Source organism: Thalassophryne amazonica, chromosome 9 (assembly GCF_902500255.1).
Source record: "Thalassophryne amazonica chromosome 9, fThaAma1.1, whole genome shotgun sequence".
NCBI lineage: Eukaryota > Metazoa > Chordata > Actinopteri > Batrachoidiformes > Batrachoididae > Thalassophryne > Thalassophryne amazonica.
The window spans coordinates 61,991,529-62,018,821 of record NC_047111.1 but is presented as its reverse complement, the minus strand read 5'-3'; the positions used below and the strand labels follow the sequence as shown (position 1 = coordinate 62,018,821).

The 27,293-nt window shown below is 41.1% G+C and overlaps 1 protein-coding gene across 1 annotated transcript; it reads left to right on the top strand.

The window, feature by feature from the left end:
* The first annotated feature begins 3,100 nt into the window (after positions 1 to 3,100).
* Positions 3,101 to 26,139, top strand: LOC117517255 (telomerase-binding protein EST1A-like). The gene is made up of 9 exons (XM_034178202.1): positions 3,101 to 3,210; positions 5,173 to 5,369; positions 6,701 to 6,920; positions 17,018 to 17,194; positions 17,392 to 17,562; positions 18,102 to 18,246; positions 18,420 to 18,682; positions 21,611 to 21,692; positions 24,852 to 26,139. Exons 2-9 carry the CDS (start codon positions 5,251 to 5,253, stop codon positions 24,980 to 24,982), a joined length of 1,308 nt encoding a protein of 435 aa, XP_034034093.1. The 5' UTR covers positions 3,101 to 3,210; positions 5,173 to 5,250; the 3' UTR covers positions 24,983 to 26,139.
* Positions 26,140 to 27,293: the final 1,154 nt, after the last annotated feature.

Sequence of the window (27,293 nt, the reverse complement as noted above, 5' to 3'; positions counted from 1 at the left end):
GATGTTCGCCAAATAGAGATGCGCCCTATGGTAATTTTTAATCTGTACAGAGTGATGCTTTATGGCCTGCTGTAATTTGTGCGAAAACTAAAAAAGAAAAAAAACAACTTCAATTGGGCCTATTGTGTTGGAAATTATTAATCAGTCACTAATCTCGTGATCTGTTCCTAAATGTTTCAAATCTGCGGTGATTAAATCATTTCTTAAATCGAATCTTGATCCTGAAATATTATAGGCCGATAAGAAATCTATCATTTTGTCCTACAATTGTGGAAAAAGGGGTTTCACAGCAGCTCGTGGACCACCTTGCTGAGAGTAATCTCTTTGTTCCACTGCAGTCTGCATTTAGAACGTGTCATTCCACAGAGACAGCTCTCACTAAAGTGGTAAATGATCTGCTTGCAATGGATTCAGGCACCACTACGGTTCTGCTGCTGTTAGATCTTAGTGCTGCGTTTGATACGGCAGTTTATTGTATTCTACTTGATATGCTGGAGAATCATTTTGGGATTACTAAACATGTCCTTGCATGGTTGACATCAGACCTAGCCAGTCGCTCTCATTGTGTCTTTTACAACAACGCTACCTCTAACCTTGGTGACATGAAATATGGGGTTCCACAGGGGTCCGTCTTAGACCCCCTGCTTTTCCCGCTTTATATAGCACCCCTTGGGCACATACTGCAGTGTTTTGGAATTACCTTTCATTGCTATGCTAATGACACTCAGTTGTAGTACATGCTGATAACTACTGGTAATCTTGTACACATATAGTCCTTAGAGGATTGCTTTGCATCAGTGAAAAGCTGAATGTCTAGCAATTTCCTGCTTTTGAACTCGGACAAGACTGAAATGATGGTTCAGCGAGACATCGACATCTGTTTGACTAGCTAACGCTTAATGTAGGCTTGTGTGTCATACATCACACTGACAGTGAGGAACCATGGGGTGATTTTTGACCCCATGCTGTCCTTTAACCTACACATTATAGGTATTATGAGGACTGCTTTCTTCCACCTGCAAAACAGTGAATATTCATCCCATCCTTTCTATTGCTGATGCAGAGACCCTGATTCATGCATTTGTCTCTTCTAGATTGGACTACTGCAATGTTTTATTTTCTAGTTTACCGCAGTCCAGCATTGGGGGTCTCCAATTGGTTCAAAATGCTTCTGCTGGAATCTTGACAGGAAGCAGAAAGTTTGACCTGATTACAGCAATTTTTGGTGTCTCTTCACTGGCTTCCTGTCTCTGTGAAATTGGATTTTAAGGTTCTGTTATTAACCTATAAAATTATTTATGGACTCGCATCTCCCTGCTTAGTTGACCTAATTAAACCCTACGTGCCAGCCCAAGCTCTGTGTTCTCAGGCCGCAGTACTACTTTGCATCCCTGGGGTGAATAAAAATTCTGCGGGTCACAGAGCCTTCTCTTATCGTGCCTCTGTTTTGTGGAATGGTCTCCCTACGGCGATAACATAATCTTTTAATAGTCCCACGACAAGGAAATTTACGATGTTGCAGCAGCACAGGGTCATTCACAGAACAACACTGAAAGTATATAAAAATAAGGTAGAAGAAAAATAATTACCAAAATACAGAAGGCTTGTTCTGTGCCGAATAACAATATATACAGTAGAATAGATTACACTATAGCCAAGCAGAAAGAATGTTTTGCAATATTGCACGAGTGTTCAATATTGCGACTTTGTAAGTGGTGGTGTACACGATTGTACAAGTATTATTGGACAGAATGTGTTGTATTATTGCAAATGGCTGAAAAATGTTTACTATAACGATATTATTGATTTGAGGGATCTGAGTGGTCTCTTGTAAACAGTGCTGGTTATGGAGTCAGATTCTGTAGAGCAGGGGTGCCCAAGTTTGGTCCTCGAGATCTACCTTCCTGACACACTTAGTTGTCTCCCTGCTCCAACACATCTGAATCCGATGAAAGGCTCATTAAAAGCCTGCTAACGAGTCTTTCATTAGATTCAGGTGTGTTGGAGCAGGGAGACAACTAAGAATGTCATGCGGTATATCTTGAGGACCGAACTTGGGCACCCCTGCTGTAGAAAAATTCAAGTCCAGACTAGTATGGCACTATGCTTCCTATCCTTTTTAATTCATTGTATTAGCAGTGAAACAGGTCTCAGTCTCGGCATCAACTTAATCTAAATTCTGGGTCTGTTAGTGAAGCTTAGGGCTAGTGGTTGGTGATCATCTTAGTATTCTCTCTGCTTTCCTGTTGATTTACTGCTGATGAATTATACCTTAGCTGTAGTTTTTCTGGCCGACTGGTTCTGCTCTTTATCCTCTCTGTCCGAGGTATTGATGACCTTGCGCAAGATTGACAGCTGCAAACCATAAGGTGCTGGACTGACCACAAGATGTCATGCCTGAAGGTGATGCAGCAAACTGCAGTTTGCGTTTGGAATAAAGTTTGCTGCGGTGACAGGCCCACTGCTGGCATGAGGGATGAACACTGGCCCTGCACCCCAGGGTGCTGAATGACCCCCTGCATGCAGCGTTATTGCTTGTGTGGTCATCTCTTCAGTTGCACCTTGTTTTTGATGTTGTTTTGATTTCCTGTTTTCTGTTTATTCAGCTTTGTAAAACTTTGTAAAAACCTTGTAACTGTTACAATGACCTAAGCAGTGGGCTACCCCTGAGTCTTGTCTGCTTGAGGTTTCTTCCTCAGTGTCATCAGAGGGAGTTTTTCCTTGCCACTGTCGCCTGTGTGCTTGCTCTAGAGGTTTGTAATGTTGGACCTTCTTCAATGTGAAGTGCCTTGAGGCAGCTTTGTTGTGATTTGGCGCTATATAAATTAAATAAATTGAAATTGCTATTGCTGCTTCACCAACGCGCAGGATAGTAACTGATGACTGTTGGTTCAGTTCATTTTATCATCACACCACTTTGTTGTTTTAATCACTTCTGTGTTTGATGCATAACAAAAAATAGAGCTGTTACTTGAATTGATAATGGCTCATTGTTGCAGAGTTGCTCCCCCAATAAATTAAAATTCTTAAAATGTATTTAAAATGTTTTTCTTGAATTTCCAAAGAGAATAAACTTGCATTATCTTTGTTTGTCAGGTGAAGAGGGAGAAATCCGCTCTGTCTTACAAGAGCAAAGCACTGCCCTGGGTCTTGGCATGTTTGCACTATTGGTGCAGCGCTGCACAGAACTTCTCAGAGATATACCTACAGGTATAAACACACATCAAGCTGCAAGTGTACTTATTCAGTAGTATTTGTTTAAACTTAAACTATATACACATTTTTCAGTTGTTGGGAAGTTGAGATAAACATTAATGATCAGTGGCTATTGAAGGGCATACAGACACATTGTATGATACTGTTTTGATAAATTCAATTTAACATGACTTTACACTTAAAAAAATGACATTTGGAATGTTATTAGTAGCTTGCATTTTAGAATATATTTCAATTTTAAAATTTAGTTTTGTTATTGTGTAAAGTTATCCTTTTATATCTTTGTCAAGGTATTTACACTCAAGAAAAATATAAACGCAACACTTTTGGTTTTGCTCCCATTTTGTATGAGATGAACTCAAAGATCTAAAACTTTTTCCACATACACAATATCACCATTTCCCTCAAATATTGTTTACAAACCAGTCTAAATCTGTGATAGTGAGCACTTCTCCTTTGCTGAGATAATCCATCCCACCTCACAGGTGTGCCATATCAAGATGCTGATTAGACACCATGATTTGTGCACAGGTGTGCCTTAGACTGCCCACAATAAAATGCCACTCTGAAAGGTGCAGTTGTATCACATAGCACAATGCCACAGATGTCGCAAGATTTGAGGGAGCGTGCAATTGGCATGCTGACAGTAGGAATGTCAACCAGAGCTGTTGCTCGTGTATTGAATGTTCATTTCTCTACCATAAGCCGTCTCCAATGGCATTTCAGAGAATTTGGCAGTACATCCAACCAGCCTCACAACCGCAGACCACGTGTAACCACACCAGCCCAGGATGTTCACCTCCAAGATCGTCTGAGACCAGCCACTCGGACAGCTGCTGAAACAATCGGTTTGCATAACCAAACAATTTCTGCACAAACTGTCAGAAACCGTCTCAGGGAAGCTCATCTGCATGCTCGTCATCCTCATCGGGGTCTCGACCCGACTCCAGTTCGTCGTCGTAACCGACTTGAGTGGGCAAATGCTCACATTCGCTGGCGTTTGGCACGTTGGAGAGGTGTTCTCTTCATGGATGAATCCCGGTTCACACTGTCCAGGGCAGATGGCAGACAGCGTGTGTGGCGCCGTGTGGGTGAGCGGTTTTCTGATGTCAATGTTGTGGATCGAGTGGCCCATGGAGGCAGTGGGGTTATGGTATGGGCAGGTGTCTGTTATGGACGAAGAACACAGGTGCATTTTATTGATGGCATTTTGAATGCAGAGAGATACCGTGACGAGATCCTGAGGCCCATTGTTGTGCCATACATCCAAGAACATCACCTCATGTTACAGCAGGATAATGCACGGCCCCATGTTGCAAGGATCTGTACACAATTCTTGGAAGCTGAAAATGTCCCAGTTCTTGCATGGCCGGCATACTTACCGGACATGTCACCCATTGAGCATGTTTGGGATGCTCTGGACCGGCGTATACGACAGCGTGTACCAGTTCCTGCCAATATCCAGCAACTTCGCACAGCCATTGAAGAGGAGTGGACCAACATTCCACAGGCCACAATTGACAACCTGATCAACTCTATGCAAAGGAGATGTGTTGCACTGCATGAGGCAAATGGTGGTCACACCAGATACTGACTGGTATCCCCCCCCCCAATAAAACAAAACTGCACCTTTCAGAGTGGCCTTTTATTGTGGACAGTCTAAGGCACACCTGTGCACTAATCATGGTGTCTAATCAGCATCTTGATATGGCACACCTGTGAGGTGGGATGGATTATCTCAGCAAAGGAGAAGTGCTCACTATCACAGATTTAGACTGGTTTGTGAACAATATTTGAGGGAAATGGGGATATTGTGTATGTGGAAAAAGTTTTAGATCTTTGAGTTCATCTCATACAAAATGGGAGCAAAACCAAAAGTGTTGCGATTAAATTTTTGTTGAGTATATATCTTATAACATTGTAAAGTCATAAGGTATGCATTATCTTTCCTCCAAGAGTCTGAAGTGCATTATTCTTTTACAACCAGTTGCCATAACTAATGAGGAGGAGGATAAACAGGATGAGTTGGAGGGTATGGTGAAAGTTTCTACTTTTCCACTGAACCTTAAAGAGCTACTGCCAAGCATCAAGGTGTGGTCTGACTGGATGTTGGGACACCCAAACCACTGGAACCCACCACCATGCAGTCTAGAGTGAGTAAATATAAAGTGAGATCCATAAGCAGTGGGACAGTGACACAGTTTGTGTAATTTTGCCTCTCTACACCATCACAGTGCAGTTCAAATGGAACAGTCAAGATTTGCTTGTAGTGTAGACTTACAGCTTTAATTCAGAGGAATTAACAAAAATATATTAACCATTTAGGAATTGCAGCCATTTTTATACATGGTTACTTAATTTTCAGAGGCCATAAGTAATTGGATGAACTGAATATAAGGATTATTCTGCAAATCATTACCTAACTACTTGTGTTGTCCCTCTGATTTGTTCACTCCCAAAGAAAATTGCAGCATCTTCAGCTCTGCCTCATATCTTTTTTTTTTTCTTTTTTTTTTATCGCCACTGCCTCTAAGCCATACCACATAGATGGTCTCACTACCATCCTGTAAACTTTCCTTTTGACTGTTGCAGATACACTTTGTCACAAATCACTCCTGAAACCTTTCACCCAGCCCACCCTGTTGACACGCTCCTCTTCACCTCTTTGCCACACTCCATTAAATTTGATCGTTGACCCCAAGTATTTAAACCAGTCTACCTTCACCACCTCTACTCCTTCCAGTATTCCACCAGGCTCCCTCTCATTCACAACATGTATTTTATCTTGCTCCTACTGAATATCATATTCATATTGGTATTTTTTGTCAAACCCCATGAATTAAAGTTAAAAGTTTGCACACAACAAACATGTCTTCACTGTTTCATTTCAGCTCCAATGTGGTGGTGTCATGTCAAGTCTGGGAGCATGCGCTGATACTGTGCTTTGCCGCATCTATGACACCACACAACCACTTGGGTCCTTAATAGCAACCACCCAGGCAGACAGCTAGTCCCTTCTGACATCTCTAAAATAACCATCTATCTGCTGCAGCCCGGTGAAACGTGAGCATCCCCTTGGCCTTCTCGAGTTATTGGGGTCCTCAGCACTCAGGCACCTGCGTGCTGGATCAGGCACAGAGAAACGCACCACATGGACAAAATGTCTAATCCTCACGGTTTCTCTCTGTAACTGCTCATTTGAGACAAAGTAATTCCAGCAGTACCCAAGGATCCTCCAAAGAGACCTTGTACCAAAGACAGCCATTCATCACGGTGGTGTACAGAGGAAAACTTACACAAATTCTCTCACTGTCCACCCAGTTACCTACTTGACTGTACTTGCCAAACTTTTGATAGCTTGATGATTCTGCTCATGCTGTCAGCTGGTGCTTGCACTAAATCTTCAATACACCCATGTACTTTGGAGAGTTTTTCTTTGAAATGAACTTCCTTTGCCATCCCATGTCGCTGCCTCTTTGTTCAGTTCTAGCCCTGATGTTTGGCAGTGTCTGGCTGACCTGTGTAATTTGCTGGCACACGTGGACCATGGCGAGGTGCCGCTGTACAAAGCAGACACAGACGAAGTCCAGAGAGATGAAGAGCTGGCTGTGCTGCTCCTGAAGGAGGACAGGCTGTTGGCTGGCTTTGTCCCGCTTCTGGCTGCTCCACAGGAGCCCTGTTACATAGACAGACACACTGACATGGTGAGCCAAGAATAAATCTGTTTTCTCTTATTCAACCCCATATCAGAAAAGTTGGGACATATGGAAAATGCAAAAAATAAATAAACCACACAGTGATCCTTTCATTTAAGTTGACTTCTATTTCATTTCAAGATATTTCATGTTTGGTGTAGTCAACTTAAACAGCTCATTTGTTAATATACATCCATTCCTATATTAAAGCCCTGCAATACATTCCAAAAGAAGTTGGTTCGAGGCCAGTCTGTAAACCTGTTAAGGTTTCGGCAGTCACAGTTATCTCAGCTATTACACACTCCGGGCATCTTAAAACTTGTATTCAAGCTGCTTATTCACTCATTGACAGTCCATATACTTAGATTCCAAATGTCAGACATTTCAAGCCTCATTTCACCATTTTTACCCTTCTGGGAGACAGATTCCTCAAATTCATTGACAAACAGAACAAATGATACTTACAGGGTCATTCATCAAAGTTAGAGCAAATAATTCCATTAACTTTTGGCAGAATTAGCCCTTTTTCTATAACAGATTTAAACCCAAGCTGTTCAGAATGTTGGCATCCATTATGGCAAAACCCTGCATTGTTACGTGAAAGCGAGGCTGGGGGCATGTAGTTTTGTTTACATTTTGTTGCCAAATAGAATTACCAGAAACCATGTGGATCTGACAGACAACAAAAAGAAGAAAGACGAGCTCCTGCAGGATAAAAGAGAAAGGGCATCCAAGCTGAGGAAAGGAAAAGTTCATCCAAGAAATGCCAGACAAAGACAGTGTCCCAAAAAATATTGTGTATATACAGTAGTGTTCAGAATAATAGTAGTGCTATGTGACTAAAAAGATTAATCCAGGTTTTGAGTATATTTCTTATTGTTACATGGGAAACAAGGTACCAGTAGATTCAGTAGATTCTCACAAATCCAACAAGACCAAGCATTCATGATATGCACACTCTTAAGGCTATGAAATTGGACTATTAGTAAAGAAAAGTAGAAAAGGGGGTGTTCACAATAATAGTAGTGTGGCATTCAGTCAGTGAGTTCGTCAATTTTGTGGAACTTACAGGTGTGAATCAGGTGTCCCCTATGTAAGGATGAAGCCAGCACCTGTTGAACATGCTTTTCTCTTTGAAAGCCTGAGGAAAATGGGACGTTCAAGATATTGTTCAGAAGAACAGCGTAGTTTGATTAAAAAGTTGATAGGAGAGGGGAAAACTTATAAGCAGGTGCAAAAAATTATAGGCTGTTCATCTACAATGATCCCCAATGCTTTAAAATGGACAAAAAAAAAACAGAGACGCGTGGAAGAAAACAACCATCAAAATGGATGGGAGAATAACCAGAATGGCAAAGACTCACCCATTGATCAGCTCCAGGATGATCAAAGACAATCTGGAGTTACCTTTAAGTGCTGTGACAGTTAGAAGACACCTGTGTGAAGCTAATTTATTTGCAAGAATCCCCCACAGAGTCCCTCTGTTAAATAAAAGACATGTGCAGAAGAGGTTACAATTTGCCAAAGAACACATCAACTGGCCTAAAGAGAAATGGAGGAATATTTTGTGGACTGATGAAAGTAAAATTGTTCTTTTTGGGTCCAAGGGCTGCAGACAGTTTGTGAGACGACCCCCAAACTCTGAATTCAAGCCACAGTTCACAGTGAAGACAGTGAAGCATGGTGGTGCAAGCATCATGATATGGGCATGTTTCTCCTACTATGGTGTTGGGCCTATATATCGCATACCAGGTATCATGGATCAGTTTGGATATGTCAAAATACTTGAAGAGGTCATGTTGCCTTATGCTGAAGAGGTCATGCCCTTGAAATGGGTGTTTCAACAAGACATTAACCCCAAGCACACTAGTAAACAAGCAAAATCTTGGTTCCAAACCAACAAAATGAATGCCTCGCAGATGTGAAGAAATCATGAAAAACTGTGGTTATTCAACTAAATATTATAGTGATTCACGGGATTGCTAAAAAAGCAGTTTGAATGCAATCGTTTTGAGTTTGTAGCGTCAATAGCAGATGCTACTGTTATTGTGAACACCCCCTTTTCTACTTTTCTTTACTAATAGCCCAATTTCATAGCCTTAAGAGTGTGCATATCATGAATGCTTGGTCTTGTTGGATTTGTGAGAATCTACTGGTACCTTGTTTCCCATGTAACAATAAGAAATATACTCAAAACCTGGATTAATCTTTTTAGTCACATAGCACTACTATTATTCTGAACACTACTATAAATAGGCTTAATATGATAACATGATAATATTAGTTCTCTGTCTCTCTTTAATAGTTGTGATCAATAGTAGCATTTACGGTCACATAGTGATGGGTAGTCAACACTGTAGTTTATTCTAAATGTAAGGTTTAAATGATCAGTCAATTTTCTTTACCCAAGTCAAGGGAGAGATACATGAACATTTCCAACTCACTGAATAATGTCTTGCGCTTCATTTACCTAAATCATTAAGACCAGTAAATACTATGGCACTGTATGGTAACTCTGAAAAATTGGCTTAATGGATGTGAGTGGAGAAACTGCATTGTGCAACTTCCATCTTTAGTTCCTTTAATTAGTTAAAAGAATCTTTTTTCCTCCTTTCTTTTTTGATCCAAAAGTACGCTGAGCATGCAGCAAGCTGTCTAGTGGGGTGTGAATCTGTTTTTAGCAGCGTGTTTTCACAACATACACGTGCAGCCGCATTAATCTCAGCTGAGACTGTGACTTTACTGCAATTTTGCAATTAATGTGCAGTTTACATGCACAAGGGGAGCGGCCTGTATGGATCACGGGTCAAATATGATCTGTTACACTGTAGTTGCAGGTCTCAAATTCTTGATTAATTAGTATATTAACAAATGAAAAGAGGTTGACCACGCGATACATGAAAAATCTTGGGTTCATACTAGCATTGCATGATATAGCCGGTTTAATCGGTACACAATATAATTTTGGCCGATGGTAGAGATTTAGACTCCACCGAATTGCGATAACACCGGTGGACTTTTTCGTTCCAGCGGCTGTGTGTGTGAACCAGTTTGCTGCGGCGGAGAGGGGTGTTCTAAGCTGAGGTAACTCTCACTGCTGTTCATGTAAGTTTGTGAGATGCCTGTTCTGTTCAATCAACTCAATCAACTTTTTTCTTGTATAGCGCCAAATCACAACAAACAGTTGCCCCAAGGCGCTCCACATTGCAAGGCAAGGCCATACAATAATTATGAAACACAGTCTACGTCTAAAGCAACATAACCAAGGGATGGTCCAGGGTCACCCGATCCAGCCCTAACTATAAGCCTTAGCGAAAAGGAAAGTTTTAAGCCTAATCTTAAAAGTAGAGAGGGTATCTGTCTCCCTGATCTGAATTGGGAGCTGGTTCCACAGGAGAGGAGCCTGAAAGCTGAAGGCTCTGCCTCCCATTCTACTCTTACAAACCCTAGGAACTACAAGTAAGCCCGCAGTCTGAGAGCGAAGCGCTCTAATGGGGTAATATGGTACTACGAGGTCCCTAAGATAAGATGGGACCTGATTATTCAAAACCTTATAAGTAAGAAGAAGAATTTTAAATTCTATTCTAGCATTAACAGGAAGCCAATGAAGGGAGGCCAACACGGGTGAGATATGCTCTCTCCTGCTAGTCCCCGTCAGTACTCTAGCTGCAGCATTCTGAACCAACTGAAGGCTTTTTAGGGAACTTTTAGGACAACCTGATAATAATGAATTACAATAGTCCAGCCTAGAGGAAACAAATGCATGAATTAGTTTTTCAGCATCACTCTGAGACAAGACCTTTCTGATTTTAGAGATATTGCGTAAATGCAAAAAGGCAGTCCTACATATTTGTTTAATATGCGCTTTGAATGACATATCCTGATCAAAAATAACTCCAAGATTTCTCACAGTATTACTAGAGATCAGGGAAATGCCATCCAGAGTAACGATCTGGTTAGACACCATGCTTCTAAGATTTGTGGGGCCAAGTACAATAACTTCAGTTTTATCTGAGTTTAAAAGCAGGAAATTAGAGGTCATCCATGTCTTTATGTCTGTAAGACAATCCTGCAGTTTAGCTAATTGGTGCGTATCCTCTGGCTTCATGGATAGATAAAGCTGGGTATCATCTGCGTAACAATGAAAATTTAAGCAATACCGTCTAATAATACTGCCCAAGGGAAGCATGTATAAAGTGAATAAAATTGGTCCTAGCACAGAACCTTGTGGAACTCCATAATTAACTTTAGTCTGTGAAGAAGATTCCCCATTTACATGAACAAACTGTAATCTATTAGACAAATATGATTCAAACCACCGCAGCGCAATGCCTTTAATACCTATGACATGCTCTAATCTCTGTAATAAAATTTTATGGTCAACAGTATCAAAAGCAGCACTGAGGTCCAACAGAACAAGCACAGAGATAAGTCCACTGTCCGAAGCCATAAGAAGATCATTTGTAACCTTCACTAATGCTGTTTCTGTACTATGATGAATTCTAAAACCTGACTGAAACTCTTCAAATAGACCATTCCTCTGCAGGTGATCAGTTAGCTGTTTTACAACTACCCTCTCAAGAATCTTTGAGAGAAAAGGAAGGTTGGAGATTGGCCTATAATTAGCTAAGATAGCTGGGTCAAGTGATGGCTTTTTAAGTAATGGTTTAATTACTGCCACCTTAAAGGCCTGTGGTACATAACCAACTAACAAAGATAGATTGATCATATTTAAGATTGAAGCATTAAATAATGGTAGGACTTCCTTGAGCAGCCTGGCAGGAATGGGGTCTAATAAGCATGTTGATGGTTTGGATGAAGTAACTAATGAAAATAACTCAGACAGAACAATCGGAGAGAAAGAGTCTAACCAAATACCGGCATCACTGAAAGCAGCCAAAGATAACGATACATCTTTGGGATGGTTATGAGTAATTTTTTCTCTAATAGTCAAAATTTTGTTAGCAAAGAAAGTCATGAAGTCATTACTAGTTAAAGTTAATGGAATACTCAGCTCAATAGAGCTCTGACTCTTTGTCAGCCTGGCTACAGTGCTGAAAAGAAACCTGGGGTTGTTCTTATTTTCTTCAATTAGTGATGAGTAGAAAGATGTCCTAGCTTCACGAAGGGCTTTCTTATAGAGCAACAAACTCTTTTTCCAGGCTAAGTGAAGATCTTCTAAATTAGTGAGACGCCATTTCCTCTCCAACTTACGGGTTATCTGCTTTAAGCTACGAGTTTGTGAGTTATACCTCGGAGTCAGACACTTCTGATTTAAAGCTCTCTTTTTCAGAGGAGCTACAGCATCCAAAGTTGTCTTCAATGAGGATGTAAAACTATTGACAAGATACTCTAACTCCCTTACAGAGTTTAGGTAGCTACTCTGCTCTGTGTTGGTATATGACATTAGAGAACATAAAGAAGGAATCATATCCTTAAACCTAGTTACAGCGCTTTCTGAAAGACTTCTAGTGTAATGAAACTTATTCCCCACTGCAGGGTAGTCCATCAGGGTAAATGTAAATGTTATTAAAAAATGATCAGACAAAAGGGAGTTTTCAGGGAATACTGTTAAGTCTTCTATTTCCATACCATAAGTCAGAACAAGATCTAAAATATGATTAAAGTGGTGGGTGGACTCATTTACTTTTTGAGCAAAGCCGATAGAGTCTAATAATAGATTAAATGCAGTGTTGAGGCTGTCATTCTCAGCATCTGTGTGGATGTTAAAATCGCCCACTATAATTATCTTATCTGAGCTAAGCACTAAGTCAGACAAAAGGTCTGAAAATTCACAGAGAAACTCACAGTAACGACCAGGTGGACGATAGATAATAACAAATAAAACTGGTTTTTGGGACTTCCAATTTGGATGGACAAGACTAAGAGACAAGCTTTCAAATGAATTAAAGCTCTGTCTAGGTTTTTGATTAATTAATAAGCTGGAATGGAAGATTGCTGCTAATCCTCCGCCCCGGCCCGTGCTACGAGCATTCTGACAATTAGTGTGACTCGGGGGTGTTGACTCATTTAAACTAACATATTCATCCTGCTGTAACCAAGTTTCTGTTAGGCAGAATAAATCAATACGTTGATCAATTATTATATCATTTACCAACAGGGACTTAGAAGAAAGAGACCTAATGTTTAATAGACCACATTTAACTGTTTTAGTCTGTGGTGCAATTGAAGGTGCTATATTATTTTTTCTTTTTGAATTTTTATGCTTAAATAGATTTTTGCTAGTTATTGGTGGTCTGGGAGCAGGCACCGTCTCTACGGGGATGGGGTAATAGGGGGATGGCAGGGGGAGAGAAGCTGCAGAGAGGTGTATAAGACCACAGCTCTGCCTCCTGGTCCCAACGCTAGACAGTCACAGTTTGGAGGATCCCAAAAAATTGGCCAGATTTCTAGAAATGAGAGCTGCTCCCTCTAAAGTGGGATGGATGCCGTCTCTCCTAACAAGACCAGGTTTTCCCCAGAAGCTTTGCCAATTATCAATGAAGCCCACCTCATTTTTTGGACACCACTCAGACAGCCAGCAATTCAAGGAGAACATGCGGCTAAACATGTCACTCCCGGTCTGATTGGGGAGGGGCCCAGAGAAAACAACAGAGTCCGACATTGTTTTTGCAAAGTTACACACCGATTCAATGTTAATTTTAGTGACCTCCGATTGGCGTAACCGAGTGTCATTACTGCCGACGTGAATTACAATCTTACCAAATTTACACTTAGCCTTAGCCAGCAATTTCAAATGTCCTTCGATGTCGCCTGCTCTGGCCCCCGGAAGACAATTGACAATGGTTGCTGGTGTCGCTAACTTCACATTTCTCAAAACAGAGTCGCCAATAACCAGAGTTTGATCCTCGGCGAGTGTATCGTCGAGTGGGGAAAAACGGTTAGAGATGTGAACGGGTTGACGGTGTACACGGGGCTTCTGTTTAGGGCTACGCTTCCTCCTCACAGTCACCCAGTCAGCCTGCCTTCCCGACTGCACGGGGTCTGCCAGGGGGGAACTAACGGCGGCTAAGCTACCTTGGTCCGCACCGACTACAGGGGCCTGGCTAGCTGTAGAATTTTCCACGGTGCGGAGCCGAGCCTCCAATTCGCCCAGCCTGGCCTCCAAAGCTACGAATAAGCTGCACTTATTACATGTACCGTTACTGCTAAAAGAGGCCGAGGAATAACTAAACATTTCACACCCAGAGCAGAAAAGTACGGGAGAGACAGGAGAAGCCGCCATGCTAAAACGGCTAAGAGCTAGTAGCTACGCTAAGCTAGCGGATTCCCAAACAGGGAATCCGACACTAGACAGGCTGTGGAGCAGCACAGGTAACGCACGACAACAGCGCTAAATAAAAATCCACTGGACAGGCTGTGGAGCAGCACAGGTAACGCACGACAACAGCGCCCAAAAAAATAAAATCAAAATCAAAATCCACTGGACAGGCTGTGGAGCAGCACAGGTAACGCACGACAACAGTGGTAAAAAATAAAATAAAAATCCACTGGACAGGCTGTGGAGCAGCACAGGTAACGCACGACAACAGTGCTAAAAAATAAAATAAAAATCCACTGGACAGGCTGTGGAGCAGCACAGGTAACGCACGACAACAGCGCTAAAAAAATAAAAATAAATAAATAAATAAAATAAAATAATAAAATAAAAATCCACTGGACAGGCTGTGGAGCAGCACAGGCAACGCACGACAACAGTGCTAAAACAAAATAAAAATCCACTAGACAGGCTGTGGAGCAGCACAGGTAACGCACGACAACAGTGCTAAAATAAAATAAAAATCCACTAGACAGGCTGTGGAGCAGCACAGGTAACGCACAACAACAGTGCTAAAAAATAAAATAAAATAAAAATAAAAATCCACTGGACAGGCTGTGGAGCAGCACAGGTAACGCACAACAACAGTGCTAAAAAATAAAATAAAATAAAAATAAAAATTCTCTGGACAGGCTGTGGAGCAGCACAGGCAACGCACGACAACAGTGCTAAAACAAAAAAAAATCCACTAGACAGGCTGTGGAGCAGCACAGGTAACGCACGACAACAGTGCTAAAACAAAATAGAAATCCACTAGACAGGCTGTGGAGCAGCACAGGTAACGCACAACAACAGTGCTAAAACAAAATAAAAATCCACTAGACAGGCTGTGGAGCAGCACAGGTAACGCACAACAACAGTGCTAAAACAAAATAAAAATCCACTAGACAGGCTGTGGAGCAGCACAGGTAACGCACGACAACAGTGCTAAAACAAAATAAAAATCCACTAGACAGGCTGTGGAGCAGCACAGGTAACGCACAACAACAGTGCTAAAACAAAATAAAAATCCACTGGACAGGCTGTGGAGCAGCACAGGTAACGCACAACAACAGTGCTAAAAAATAAAATAAAAATAAAAATCCACTGGACAGGCTGTGGAGCAGCACAGGCAACGCACGACAACAGTGCTAAAACAAAATAAAAATCCACTAGACAGGCTGTGGAGCAGCACAGGTAACGCACGACAACAGCGCTAAATAAAAATCCACTGGACAGGCTGTGGAGCAGCACAGGTAACGCACGACAACAGCGCCCAAAAAAATAAAATAAAAATCAAAATCCACTGGACAGGCTGTGGAGCAGCACAGGTAACGCACGACAACAGTGGTAAAAAATAAAATAAAAATCCACTGGACAGGCTGTGGAGCAGCACAGGTAACGCACGACAACAGTGCTAAAAAAAAAAAAAATAATAATAAAATAAAAATCCACTGGACAGGCTGCGGAGCAGCACAGGTAACACACGACAACAGTGGTAAAAAATAAAATAAAAATCCACTAGACAGGCTGTGGAGCAGCACAGGTAACACACGACAACAGTGCCAAAAAACAAAACAAAAATCCACTGAACAGGCTGTGGAGCAGCACAGGTAACACACGACAACAGTGGTAAAAAATAAAATAAAAATCCACTGGACAGGCTGTGGAACAGCACAGGTAACGCACGACAACAGTGCTAAAAAATAAAATAAAAATCCACTGAACAGGCTGTGGAGCAGCACAGGTAACACACGACAACAGTGCTAAAAATAAAATAAAAATCCACTGGACAGGCTGTGGAGCAGCACAGGTAACACACGACAACAGTGGTAAAAAATAAAATAAAAATCCACTGGACAGGCTGTTGCTGATATTTGCAAAGCCATTATTTATTTCAGCGGACACACTGGGGGAAGGCAGGTGCTCCGTTACGTCCTGAATCAAACATTTGAAAAAATGCCACATTTAACAATGCCAGGATTTTTTTTAAGCAAAAAGACAAAATCAGCCTGTATGAGACGATTTACCCAGACTGACTTCAAATATGAGTAAATTAGGTATGTTTATTAATTTTTGTGTGTGTATGTTTTTTCGTGCTGTTTTGTAAATGAAGAAAAGCCCCAGTTACCGTCCTGAAACCACTTCATGTATTCAGAGCAGGTGTGCCATCTAGTGTTCAAGAGATGAAACTTCAGCCTCTGACCCAGCAGTAAATAATTAAATTCTTTCACCAAAACATCAAATCTAGGCTTGCATCTTAGATGTACCTTCTGGCAAATTGTACTGTGATTTTGAGATCTGCACAATAAATGTTTTCAAAATTACATTTTATATATATATATATATATATATATATATATATATATATATATTATTCATTCATTCATTTATTTATTTATTTATTTTTTGATCAATTCATTTTTGCTAAGGGACCCATTCCAAAACACATTCTAATTTTTAAACTTAGGTTTATATTGTGATATATACCATTACCGTGAAAGGATTCAATTTATACCGTGATATGAATTTTAGGTCATATCGTACAACCCGAGTTCATACTGTCTGAAATGGAATAAAGACAAAGTAAATGCAAGGATTGTTACAGCGTTTTTGTTTGTTTTTGTTTTGGTTGTTGTTGGTTTTTGCATTTTCCATTTTGTCCTAAGGTTTTCTGATTTGGGGACGTGGAAACAATCTCCCTGTATTGTCTAATCCTGTAGAATTTGTGATTTGTTTAATATCTTGTTACCTTTTCTTCTCATTCATGCTGTTACTCTTTCCTCAGGCAATAGCAGCCGATTGTAAGAGAGTAATAGTACTGAAGTACTTTCTGGAGGCTTTGTGTGGACAGGAAGAGCCTCTCTTGGCTTTCAAGGGAGGCAAATACATCACTGTAGCAACTCCTTCACTTAACCACTCAAAAGAGAGAAACAGCAGACAGGATTTTTTCACAGAGGAAGAGGTGATGTCTTTTGCATCATATTTTCCCCTCAAACAATCTAATCTATTTTTAAGTTCATCTCTTTTATGTCATGCTGCATGTGTTTATCAGTTTTATGTTAATTAAATCAGAATCGTATAAGATGCACGTTGCTCTTCATCAGATGTTGCTGGAAAGAGTGTGAGGCAAAGGACTGAAAATGTGTCTTGCTTCTGTAGCAGGGTGATGACGTCCTAGTCGAGGGAGAGTCATCTCCATCTGCCTCTGAAGGAGAGGAGGATGTGGAGGAGGCAGGGGAGAGTGACAGTGACATTAGGGAGTTAAGAGCTCGTCGGCACGCCCTCGCCAACAAGCTGGCGCAGCAGCAGAGGCGCAGAGATAAGATACAGGTAAATCTCAGTGGATGCATAGTAAAAGAAATCATTTGCAAAGTTGCACATCTGTTTTTGTTACAGGTTCTGTTCACAAAAGCTGTAAATGTCAGACCTCTGGTTTAAAAATAAGTGGTAGAGATGAATGCACATGGCCGCTCCCTGATGTATCAAAACATTTATCAGGAGAATAATCAATAATGAAACAACACTTAGATGTGGGTTTAAATCTTACTGACAGTGTCCTGTTTGCATGTAGGTGGGAAAGAGGCAGTGAGAAGTGAGTCATTCATTCTAAAGCTAAGAAATTTTGCATTACATAATATACAGTTCTGGTGAAATCTGAAAGAACTTACCTTCTCCAAAATAAAAACATGCAGTGGCTGTTGAATTTTCAGTTTTACATCATATCAAAAGCAACATCTTATCGCTTAGTATGAGAAGGTTATATTTGCCAAAAAGGTTTATACAGTAGAAACGAATGGGATTAGGTACGGATGTGGTGTCAAGCAAAGTTAGGGTCGGATTGAATTCCATGTGAAATGTGTGTGTTCCAGGAGGTGCTGCAGACAGGCGGAGTATTGGAGCTGGAAGTGCAGCCTCTCTTCTTGGTTCCAGACACTAATGGGTTCATTGATCACTTGGAGGGCCTGAAGAAACTACTCCAATGTGGAACATACATTATAGTTGTGCCACTTGTAGGTAAGACTGAAAAAGGGAGAAAATATGAAATAAAATGAATGGTCACTTCGGGGAATGAAGAAGAATGAAATTTTGGTGACGTGTGTAAAGTGGTGAGAATGTTCCCTGCATGAAATGTAAAGGCAATAAAGGGGAACTTTACACTAGTTTTTGTTGTTTTTGTATCTTTACAGTAATTACAGAGCTCGATGGCTTGGCCAAAGGCCAGGACAACTTCGCTGGAGGGGCTGGGTTGTGTGGGCGCAGCACTGGAAGCCGTGGCAACTCCAATATCAGTGTGGCACATCTACGGGCAGTGCAAGAGAAGGCCCGGTTGGCAGTGGCCTTTCTGGAAAAAGGGTTTGAGGCCAGGGAACAGTGTCTCAGAGCTCTAACAAGCAGAGGAAATCAGCTCGAGTCAATTGCTTTTCGCAGTGAAGATACCTCTGGACAGCAGGTAAGAGACTTTCAGATGATGGTATTGTAAAGTATTCATTATATCTTGGGATATGCATAGCACTGCAGTGTGAAAACCCAGCTCATGTTGCAGCCACCATGTTAGTGCATTTTCAAAGGTGGCACAGGAGTTTCTCTAAACCAGGAAATCAGGGCGTTGCATTCTGCATGCAGAAGTGCTGTTTTTGCATTCGCTCTTGTACTTTGCTAGTTTTATCAAGTCTGGGAGCATGCCCTAGTGCCACAGGTTGCTGCAGCCACCACAATATGAAACTGCATTGGGTCCTAGATGGCAACCAACTGGACAGAAAACTAGTCCATTCCCTCCTCTTGAAAATAACCATCTGCTGCAGTCATGTGAAATGGGTGCATTCTGCAGATGCTGGGATCCTCAACACTGAGGCATCTGCATGTTGGATCATGCGCAGGGAAACGTGGTACATCACCAAAATGTTGTGGCTGATGCACTGTCATAAAGCAAGTGACATGCCCCAACTGGCTCTCCCCAAGTAACCACTCCTGTGACCAATAAATAAATAAATAAATAATTTCAGAAGTACATAAGGATCCTCCAAAAAAAAAAAAAACTGTTACCAAAGACATCCAGCAGAGGTGGGATGAAGTCACTGTCAAGTCACTCTCAAGTCATCAGTCTGCAAGTCCCAAGTTAAATCTCAAGTCGGCTTGCAAACAGTTGTTGGTATATGACTTGGGACTTGCTGATTCATGACTTGAGAGTGACTTGATGGTGACTTCGTCCCACCTCTGACATGCAGTCATCACTGGAGGTCACAGGTTAGTGTCCAAGTCTCGCAATAATACAGTAAAACAGGAAGTGCCAGGAATTTAAAGGTGATAGAGAGAGGTTGAATGGGGCATTAATCCTTGTTCTGTGATGTGATATGTAGCCCAAAAACAATTGGTTGGGTCTGTAATGGCTCAGAACCTTCCTAAAAGGCTCTCTGAAACAGCTATGTTACTATGCTGGGTTTAGAACGCGTCGTTTGCCCTTAATGACGTCGTTTCGGAGCTTATTTGGCAACCTCATTATGAAATGCACGTAGGTGTTGGCGCTGATCGGTTGCCATTGTTTGATTGGCTGCCCTTGCTCTCACTGAAAAGAAAGCGCGGAGGATCAGCTGTTTTTAACAGCAGATGCGGAGTGGCTCGGAGAAAAAAAGCATAAAAATGTTTTTGTAAAGCTCGGTGCTGTTACCGACATCACTGGTAGTTGTTGGCGCTCTTTTTTTCTTCTGGGTGAGAAGGTTCTTATAAACAGACACACGCAGAACACAATGCGCGTGCTCTCCCTTCGCGGCACCGCGACCGGCTGCTTGATGAGGACGTAAAAAAAAAAAAAAAACATGCAAAATTGGACTAAAAAAATCCGCGAAACTTCATTTGTTTTGTTTTACTTAGGTTACTGTGACTTCCGAAGGTTATGCATTGAAATAAGCAAGCTGCCCTTTGCACGCTTACTTGCTGCCAGCATAATAATGCAAATAGCTAGCTGCTAAGGGGTTAGCTCATTCCCTTTAGAGGAACAAACCAGAGCTAACATGCCAATTTGTGTTGCCATGGTGCAACACAAATTGGCATGTTAGGGTTGAGTTTGTCGCAGAGACAGAACTGACCCTCTACTGAGCATTAAATTCCTACTGAAGCCAGCTCGAAATTGTGCAAGGTTTGTGAAACAGTCCTCCGTGAAATGCGCAGAGCAAAGAAATAGTCGGTGGTTGTATGTACTGGGGATGCGGTTAAAAATGAATAAAAGCCATTGATCGCGTACATTGCTTTCCATGGGAAGAATATGTAAAGATCGTAGTCCGCTAAAACAGCCTGGGAAAGCACACCTGTAGCTCGCCATTGCTCTTCTTTGAGTGTTACGAATGGGTGGACACAACCTTATGAATAATTAATTTCGAAGGGGCGTGTGTGAAAGGGTGTGGGTGTGTGTGTGTGTGGGGGGGGTGGCTATTGGTGAAAAAGTGATGTAAGTTTTCTCTCAAAAACGGATTGGCCTGTTTTCTAGGGGCAATTCAAAAAAAGAGAAATATTTGAAATAGAGGTTCTGAAACTTGCTGGCACTTCGTGTGTATTCCCCACAGCGGGGAGACTCTGAACTAACACCAAAAACATGAAAAAGATGATTTTGATTCTCTATCCCCTTTAAAGAAAAATCATTTTCCAGGATGTATCTGTAACCGGTAGAGGTGGTAAGTTGAGTTATTCTCATGGTTCCTTTAAAGAGGTCGGGAATTTGTCTGCATGTTTTCCCAATTTCTTTGTATAGTTTTCAATACCTTCCTGCCATTAAAAATAGCCACAGATACTGATATTGCATGAAACCACAACATACTCTTATTACTATGGTATGACTGATATCATGACATCACTAAAATGTCAAAAATGTAGTCCAACAAGCACCTTGTTGATTGATATATCCCACCATTGTATGAAATCAGATGGGCTCCAACATCCTTTAAAGCTCACTGCAGATGCCAGTGTTATACAACATAATATTATGTACACAAGCAGTGTATGTATTGCCCCTCATTTATGCTTGAAGATTTTTTTTATGTTCTGTAGAGGGAATGGTTTGGCTACAAAGTATTTTTATTATTTTACTGAGGTTTTCTGGTTCAGTTGAATGGGTGCTTTGCAGTGTTTGACAAATTAGGACTTAAAATACAGATAATCTTCAACAAAACTCCTTAAACTACAAGAATAACTGTCAATGCAACCTTGCTAAGTGCCATGATTGGGCCCCAGTTTCAAGATGAATCACAAAATCTCAAGTTGACGTAGCTCCACCTGTAGTGACGATGCAGGTGAAAGTGAAAACTGCAGCACGTACTTTGATTTGTATGTGTGAGCAGTAAATTAACAGGTTAAAAAGTATCTGAAATACATTTTCTTTCTTCCTCAGGGCAACAATGATGATGTGATCTTGTCATGCTGTTTGCACTACTGCAAAGAGAAGGCAAAGGATTTCATGCCAAATCAGAGAGGTATGTAGTGTTGTACAACCCCTGGCAAAAATTATGGAATCACCGGCCTAGGAGGATTTTCATTCAGTTGTTTAATTTTGTAGAAAAAAGCAGATCACAGACATGACACAAAACTAAAGTCATTTCAAATGGCAACTTTCTGGCTTTAAGAAACACTAGAAGAAATCAAGAAAAAAAATTGAGGCAGTCAGTAACGGTTACTTTTTTAGACCAAGCAGAGGGAAAAAAATATGGACTCACTCAATTCTGAGGAATAAATTATGGAATCACCCTGTAAATTTTCATCCCCAAAACTAACACCTGCATCAAATCAGATCTGCTCGTTAGTCTGCATCTAAAAAGGAGTGATCACACCTTGGAGAGCTGTTGCACCAAGTGGACTGACATGAATCATGGCTCCAACACAAGAGATGTCAATTGAAACAAAGGAGAGGATTATCAAACTGTTAAAAGAGGGTAAATCATCACGCAATGTTGCAAAAGTTGTTGGTTGTTCACAGTCAGCTGTGTCTAAACTCTGGACCAAATGCAAACAACATGGGAAGGTTGTTAAAGGCAAACATACTGGTAGACCAAGGAAGACATCAAAGCGTCAAGACAGAAAACTTAAAGCAATATGTCTCAAAAATCGAAAATGCACAACAAAACAAATGAGGAACGAATGGGAGGAAACTGGAGTCAACGTCTGTGACCGAACTGTAAGAAATCGCCTAAAGGAAATGGGATTTACATACAGAAAAGCTAAATGAAAGCCATCATTAACACCTAAACAGAAAAAAACAAGGTTACACTAGCCTAAGGAAAAGCAATCGTGAACTGTGGATGACTGGATGAAAGTCATATTCAGTGATGAATCTCGAATCTGCATTGGGCAAGGTGATGATGCTGGAACTTTTGTTTGGTGCCGTTCCAATGAGATTTATAAAGATGACTGCTTGAAGAGAACATGTAAATTTCCACAGTCATTGATGATATGGGGCTGCATGTCAGGTAAAGGCACTGGGGAGATGGCTGTCATTACATCATCAATAAATGCACAAGTTTACGTTGATATTTTGGACACTTTTCTTATCCCATCAATTGAAAGGATGTTTGGGGATGACGAAATCATTTTTGAAGATGATAATGCATCTTGCCATAGAGCAAAAACTGTGAAAACATTCCTTGCAAAAAAGACACATAGGGTCAATGTCATGGCCTGCAAATAGTCTGGATCTTAATCCAGTTGAAAATCTTTGGTGGAAGTTGAAGAAAATGGTCCATGACAAGGCTCCAACCTGCAAAGTTGATCTGGCGACAGCAATCAGAGAAAGTTGGAGCCAGATTGATGAAGAGTACTGTTTGTCACTCATTAAGTCCATGCCTCAGAGACTGCAAGCTGTTATAAAAGCCAGAGGTGGTGTAACAAAATACTAGTGATGTGTTGGAGTGTTCTTTTGTTTTTCATGATTCCATAATTTTTTCCTCAGAATTGAGTGATTCCATATTTTTTTCCCTCTGCTTGGTCTAAAAAAGTAACCGTTACTGACTGCCACAATTTTTTTTCCTGATTTCTTATAGTGTTTCTTAAAGCCAGAAAGTTGCCATTTGAAATGACTTTAGTTTTGTGTCATGTCTGTGATCTGCTTTTTTTTCTACAAAATTAAACAACTGAATGAACATCTTCCGAGGCCGGTGATTCCATAATTTTTGCCAGGGGTTGTAGCTGCTGTTTTTATGGTCACTCTTCATGGATCTTAATTATAAATACGAGGTCTATTAGATAAGAAACCGACACTTTTATTATTTTTTTTAACTATATGGATTTGAATGACGTGCGATTACAGCAGTCATGCTTGAACCCTCGTGCGCATGCGTGAGTTTTTTCACGCGTGTCGGTGACGTCATTTCCCTGTGGGCAGGCCTTGAGTGAGATGTGGTCCCGCCCTCTCGGCTGAATTCCTTTGTTTCACACGCTGCTCGAGACGGTGCGTGTTGCTTTATCAAAATTTTTTCTGGACCTGTGAGGAATATCCGAGTGGACACTATTCGAGAAATTCAGCTGGTTTTCGGTGAAAAGTTTAATGGCTGATGAGAGATTATGGGGTGTTTCTGTCGCTGTAAGGACTTCCCACGGAGCGGGACGTCGCGCAGCGCTTCCAGACGCCGTCGTCGGCCTGTTTCGACCTGAAAACATCCTAATTTAAGGCTTAATTCACCCAGGACGTCGTGAGAGAACAGAAGATTCAGAAGAGGCCGGCATGAGGACTTTATGCGGACATTCCACTGTTTAAGGGCATTTTTAATGAAAGACGTGCGCGCAAATTCGCCGAGTCGTTTCCGTGATGACTCGGCAAATCTGTGTGCGCCGCGACAGGAAAAACACCTCTGTGTTGAAAACCATTTGTAAAATTCAGGCGGCTTTTGATGGCTTTCAACAAGTGAGTAACTGACAAATTGTTTAACAGCTTGGGCATGTTCCAACTTGCCCGTTAAGGTTTCCAACGGAGGTGTTTTTCCTGTCGCGACCCCCCGCGGTCGGGTCCGGCCCGACATGCGACTCTGCCCGCACGTTCTTTCATTACAAAATGTCCGTTAACAATGGAATGTCCGAATAAACTCCTCATGCCAACTTCTTCTGAAAGTTCTCTGTTCTCTGACGACTTACTGGGTCAACAGAGCCTGAAATGTGGAAGTTTCCAACTTGAAACGGCGAGACGCTGACACCTCGAAGCGCAGATCGCCGTCAGGCACCGTGGGCCGTCCTTACGGCGACACTACCAGACCAAAATCTCTCATCAGCCGTTAAAATTTTTACCGAAAACCAACTGAATTTATCGAATGGTGTCCTCTCAGTTGTGCCTTACAGTTTTGAAAAAATTTTGATCAAACAAAGCAGCAGTCTCTGAGCCATTCCTAAACAATGAAAAAATCGACGAGAGGGTGGGCCACTCCTCACTCAAAGACTGCCCACAGGCGAATGACGTAACCGACAGGCGTGAAAAAACTCTTGCATGCCCACGAGGGTTCAAGCATGTCTGATGTAATTACACGTGATTCAAATCCATATGGTTTTTGAAAAATATAATAAGGTCGGATACTTTTCTAATGGACCTCGTATGTCTGATCCCTGAATTCAAAAGTACTTTTGTGTCATTCGACTTTCTCTTCCTCATATAGGTGGGATAGTGAGGCTGCGGAGAGAAGTGGTGCTTCTCACAGATGACCGTAACCTTCGGGTCAAGGCGTTGACCCGCAATGTCCCCGTCCGAGACATCCCCGCTTTCCTCAGTTGGGCCAAAGTAGGCTGAAACGGGTTACGCGGAAATATAAGGAACCCAACTGCTGAAGCCTGCTTGCCACATAGCCAGGAGAGAAGATACACTTAAGCACAGGAAGAAAAGAGAGAAAACATGGAGGGAACTGGAATGAGAGAAACCACCTGAGACTGGGGAGGTTTCAGTGAGCTTGTCCCTCCTCTAGTGGAGTGTGTGTGAGTGTATGTATTGAGATCAGTGAGCTTCCACAGAAGGAGAGAGACTTTCTAAGTCTCAAAAAGGCTGGACTGGAGAGGAGGAAAGAGATAAGAATGGGGCATTGTTCAGGTTTCAGGTTGTCTGGTCCAGCCTCGTTAGGAAGTGAGTACTGTGCCAGCTGTGAAAAAGTACAAGATTGATCGTATACAGCGGAGAGAGGGAGGGTGTTTTTGCTCATTTAAATGAGTAATAACAACTGGTATTGAGTCAATAGCTGGTACTCTTACATCTCTCAGAGCTTTGGCCTCTGCAGCAGAGCTGAAGGTAGGACACAGAATCCCAGCTGGAGGGTCTGTGTCGATACAGCAAAAATGGGCTGCTTGTAGTGAGCGATGTTACAAATCCTCATTCAGCCTGACGGCATGTTCCCATTAATGCAGAAAATGATTGACACCAGTTAGGCAACTCTGGTGGCTCTTTCATCTTGATGCAAACATCAGGTTTCTCAGAATCTCCACATAATTTCAGAAAATGTCAAAAAGTTCATCATTCTCTTTTGCTTTGGAGTCTTCTTTAACAAAGTTTTGTTTCCACAAACTAAATCATAAGTCTTGTAAGTCCACCTGTGCTTTGAGTTTGATTTTTTTTTTTTTTTTTTTTTTTAATGTGGGTATAAACATTCTTGTTAATAATAAAATAATCAGCTGTGGTATACAGAGGCAACTCTTTCCAGTAGCATTTCATTATTTACACGTTCTGTGTCTCCAAAATACACTTTGTTGTTTAACCACCTGTTATTTTCTCCTTGGAGATAAACTTTGCCCATCAAACACCTTCAAGTAACAAAAATTAAACTTGTAGATGATTTGGGATGGCCACCTGGAGGGGACTTGGTTTGGTCCTTTATGAACTCTTTGAAGATGCTGTATGCCTGAAGACTAACAACTACGTACTTACACAACTTTTGTATATAGTTTTACATTGCAGGTTTTTTTTTTATCCTTTTAATTCTACAACACAGCATTTTAATTTTTAATCTTTTTTCTCCAAGTCCATATATCCAATGAGCTGAAATAATACCAATCATCACATATCCCAAAACTGTCAGTGAAAACACCTTGTAGACTGATAAAATGCTCCACATAGGTAGTATTTGTGATGTGTGAGTGAATGTTTTTTTTTTTCTTTACTTTTTGTGTAACAGGTGGTTTTTAAACGCATGACAGTTTTGTGATGTGATGGCATGCAAGTTGTAAATTCTGTTTCTTGTTACCAAAGCCTGTTCAACTTTCAGCTGCAGTTTAGTGGATTTGTGAAAATGGTATAAGTTTTCTTTAAGTGAACCAGTAAATAACTTCTTAATTCATTCTGTTTGTTTGCACCTCTGTTGTCCAGTTGTGGGTCGTTTTACACAAAATAGGATTGCTGTTCAGTGTTTGAAGTGTTCTGTGTGAGAGCCTTTTTTTGTTTTTGTTGTTAGCATGATCAAAGTTATATTAATTGTTTTGACACGTTTAAATGTACACCACATGAGTGGGAATTTGTACTGCTTTGGTTATTTTCTTTCCTTTGAAAAAATATAAACTACCCATAATTCAAATCTACAACCCCTGGCAAAAATTATGGAATCACCGGCCTCAGAGGATGTTCATTCAGTTGTTTAATTTTGTAGAAAAAAAGCAGATCACAGACATGACACAAAACTAAAGTCATTTCAAATGGCAACTTTCTGGCTTTAAGAAACACTATAAGAAATCAAGAAAAAAAGATTGTGGCAGTCAGTAACGGTTACTTTTTTAGACCAAGCAGAGGAAAAAAATATGGAATCACTCAATTCTGAGGAAAAAATTATGGAATCACCCTGTAAATTTTCATCCCCCAAATTAACACCTGCATCAAATCAGATCTGCTCATTGACATTGACCCTATGCCATGACATTGACCCTATGTGTCTTTTTGCAAGGAATGTTTTTGCAGTTTTTGCTCTATGGCAAGATGCATTATCATCTTGATAAATGATTTCATCATCCCCAAACATCCTTTCAATTGTCCAAAATATCAACATAAACTTGTGCATTTATTGATGATGTAATGACAGCCATCTCCCCAGTGCCTTTACCTGACATGCAGCCCCATATCATCAATG

Bases quoted from the DNA above. Each gene is read 5' to 3' on its own strand.
- LOC117517255 (XM_034178202.1), top strand. From the start codon at position 5,251: ATGGTGAAAGTTTCTACTTTTCCACTGAACCTTAAAGAGCTACTGCCA. The intron at 17,563-18,101 runs GTAAATCTCAGT...TGTGTGTTCCAG, and splicing joins GGCGCAGAGATAAGATACAG to GAGGTGCTGCAGACAGGCGG. The intron at 21,693-24,851 runs GTATGTAGTGTT...TTCCTCATATAG, and splicing joins TTTCATGCCAAATCAGAGAG to GTGGGATAGTGAGGCTGCGG.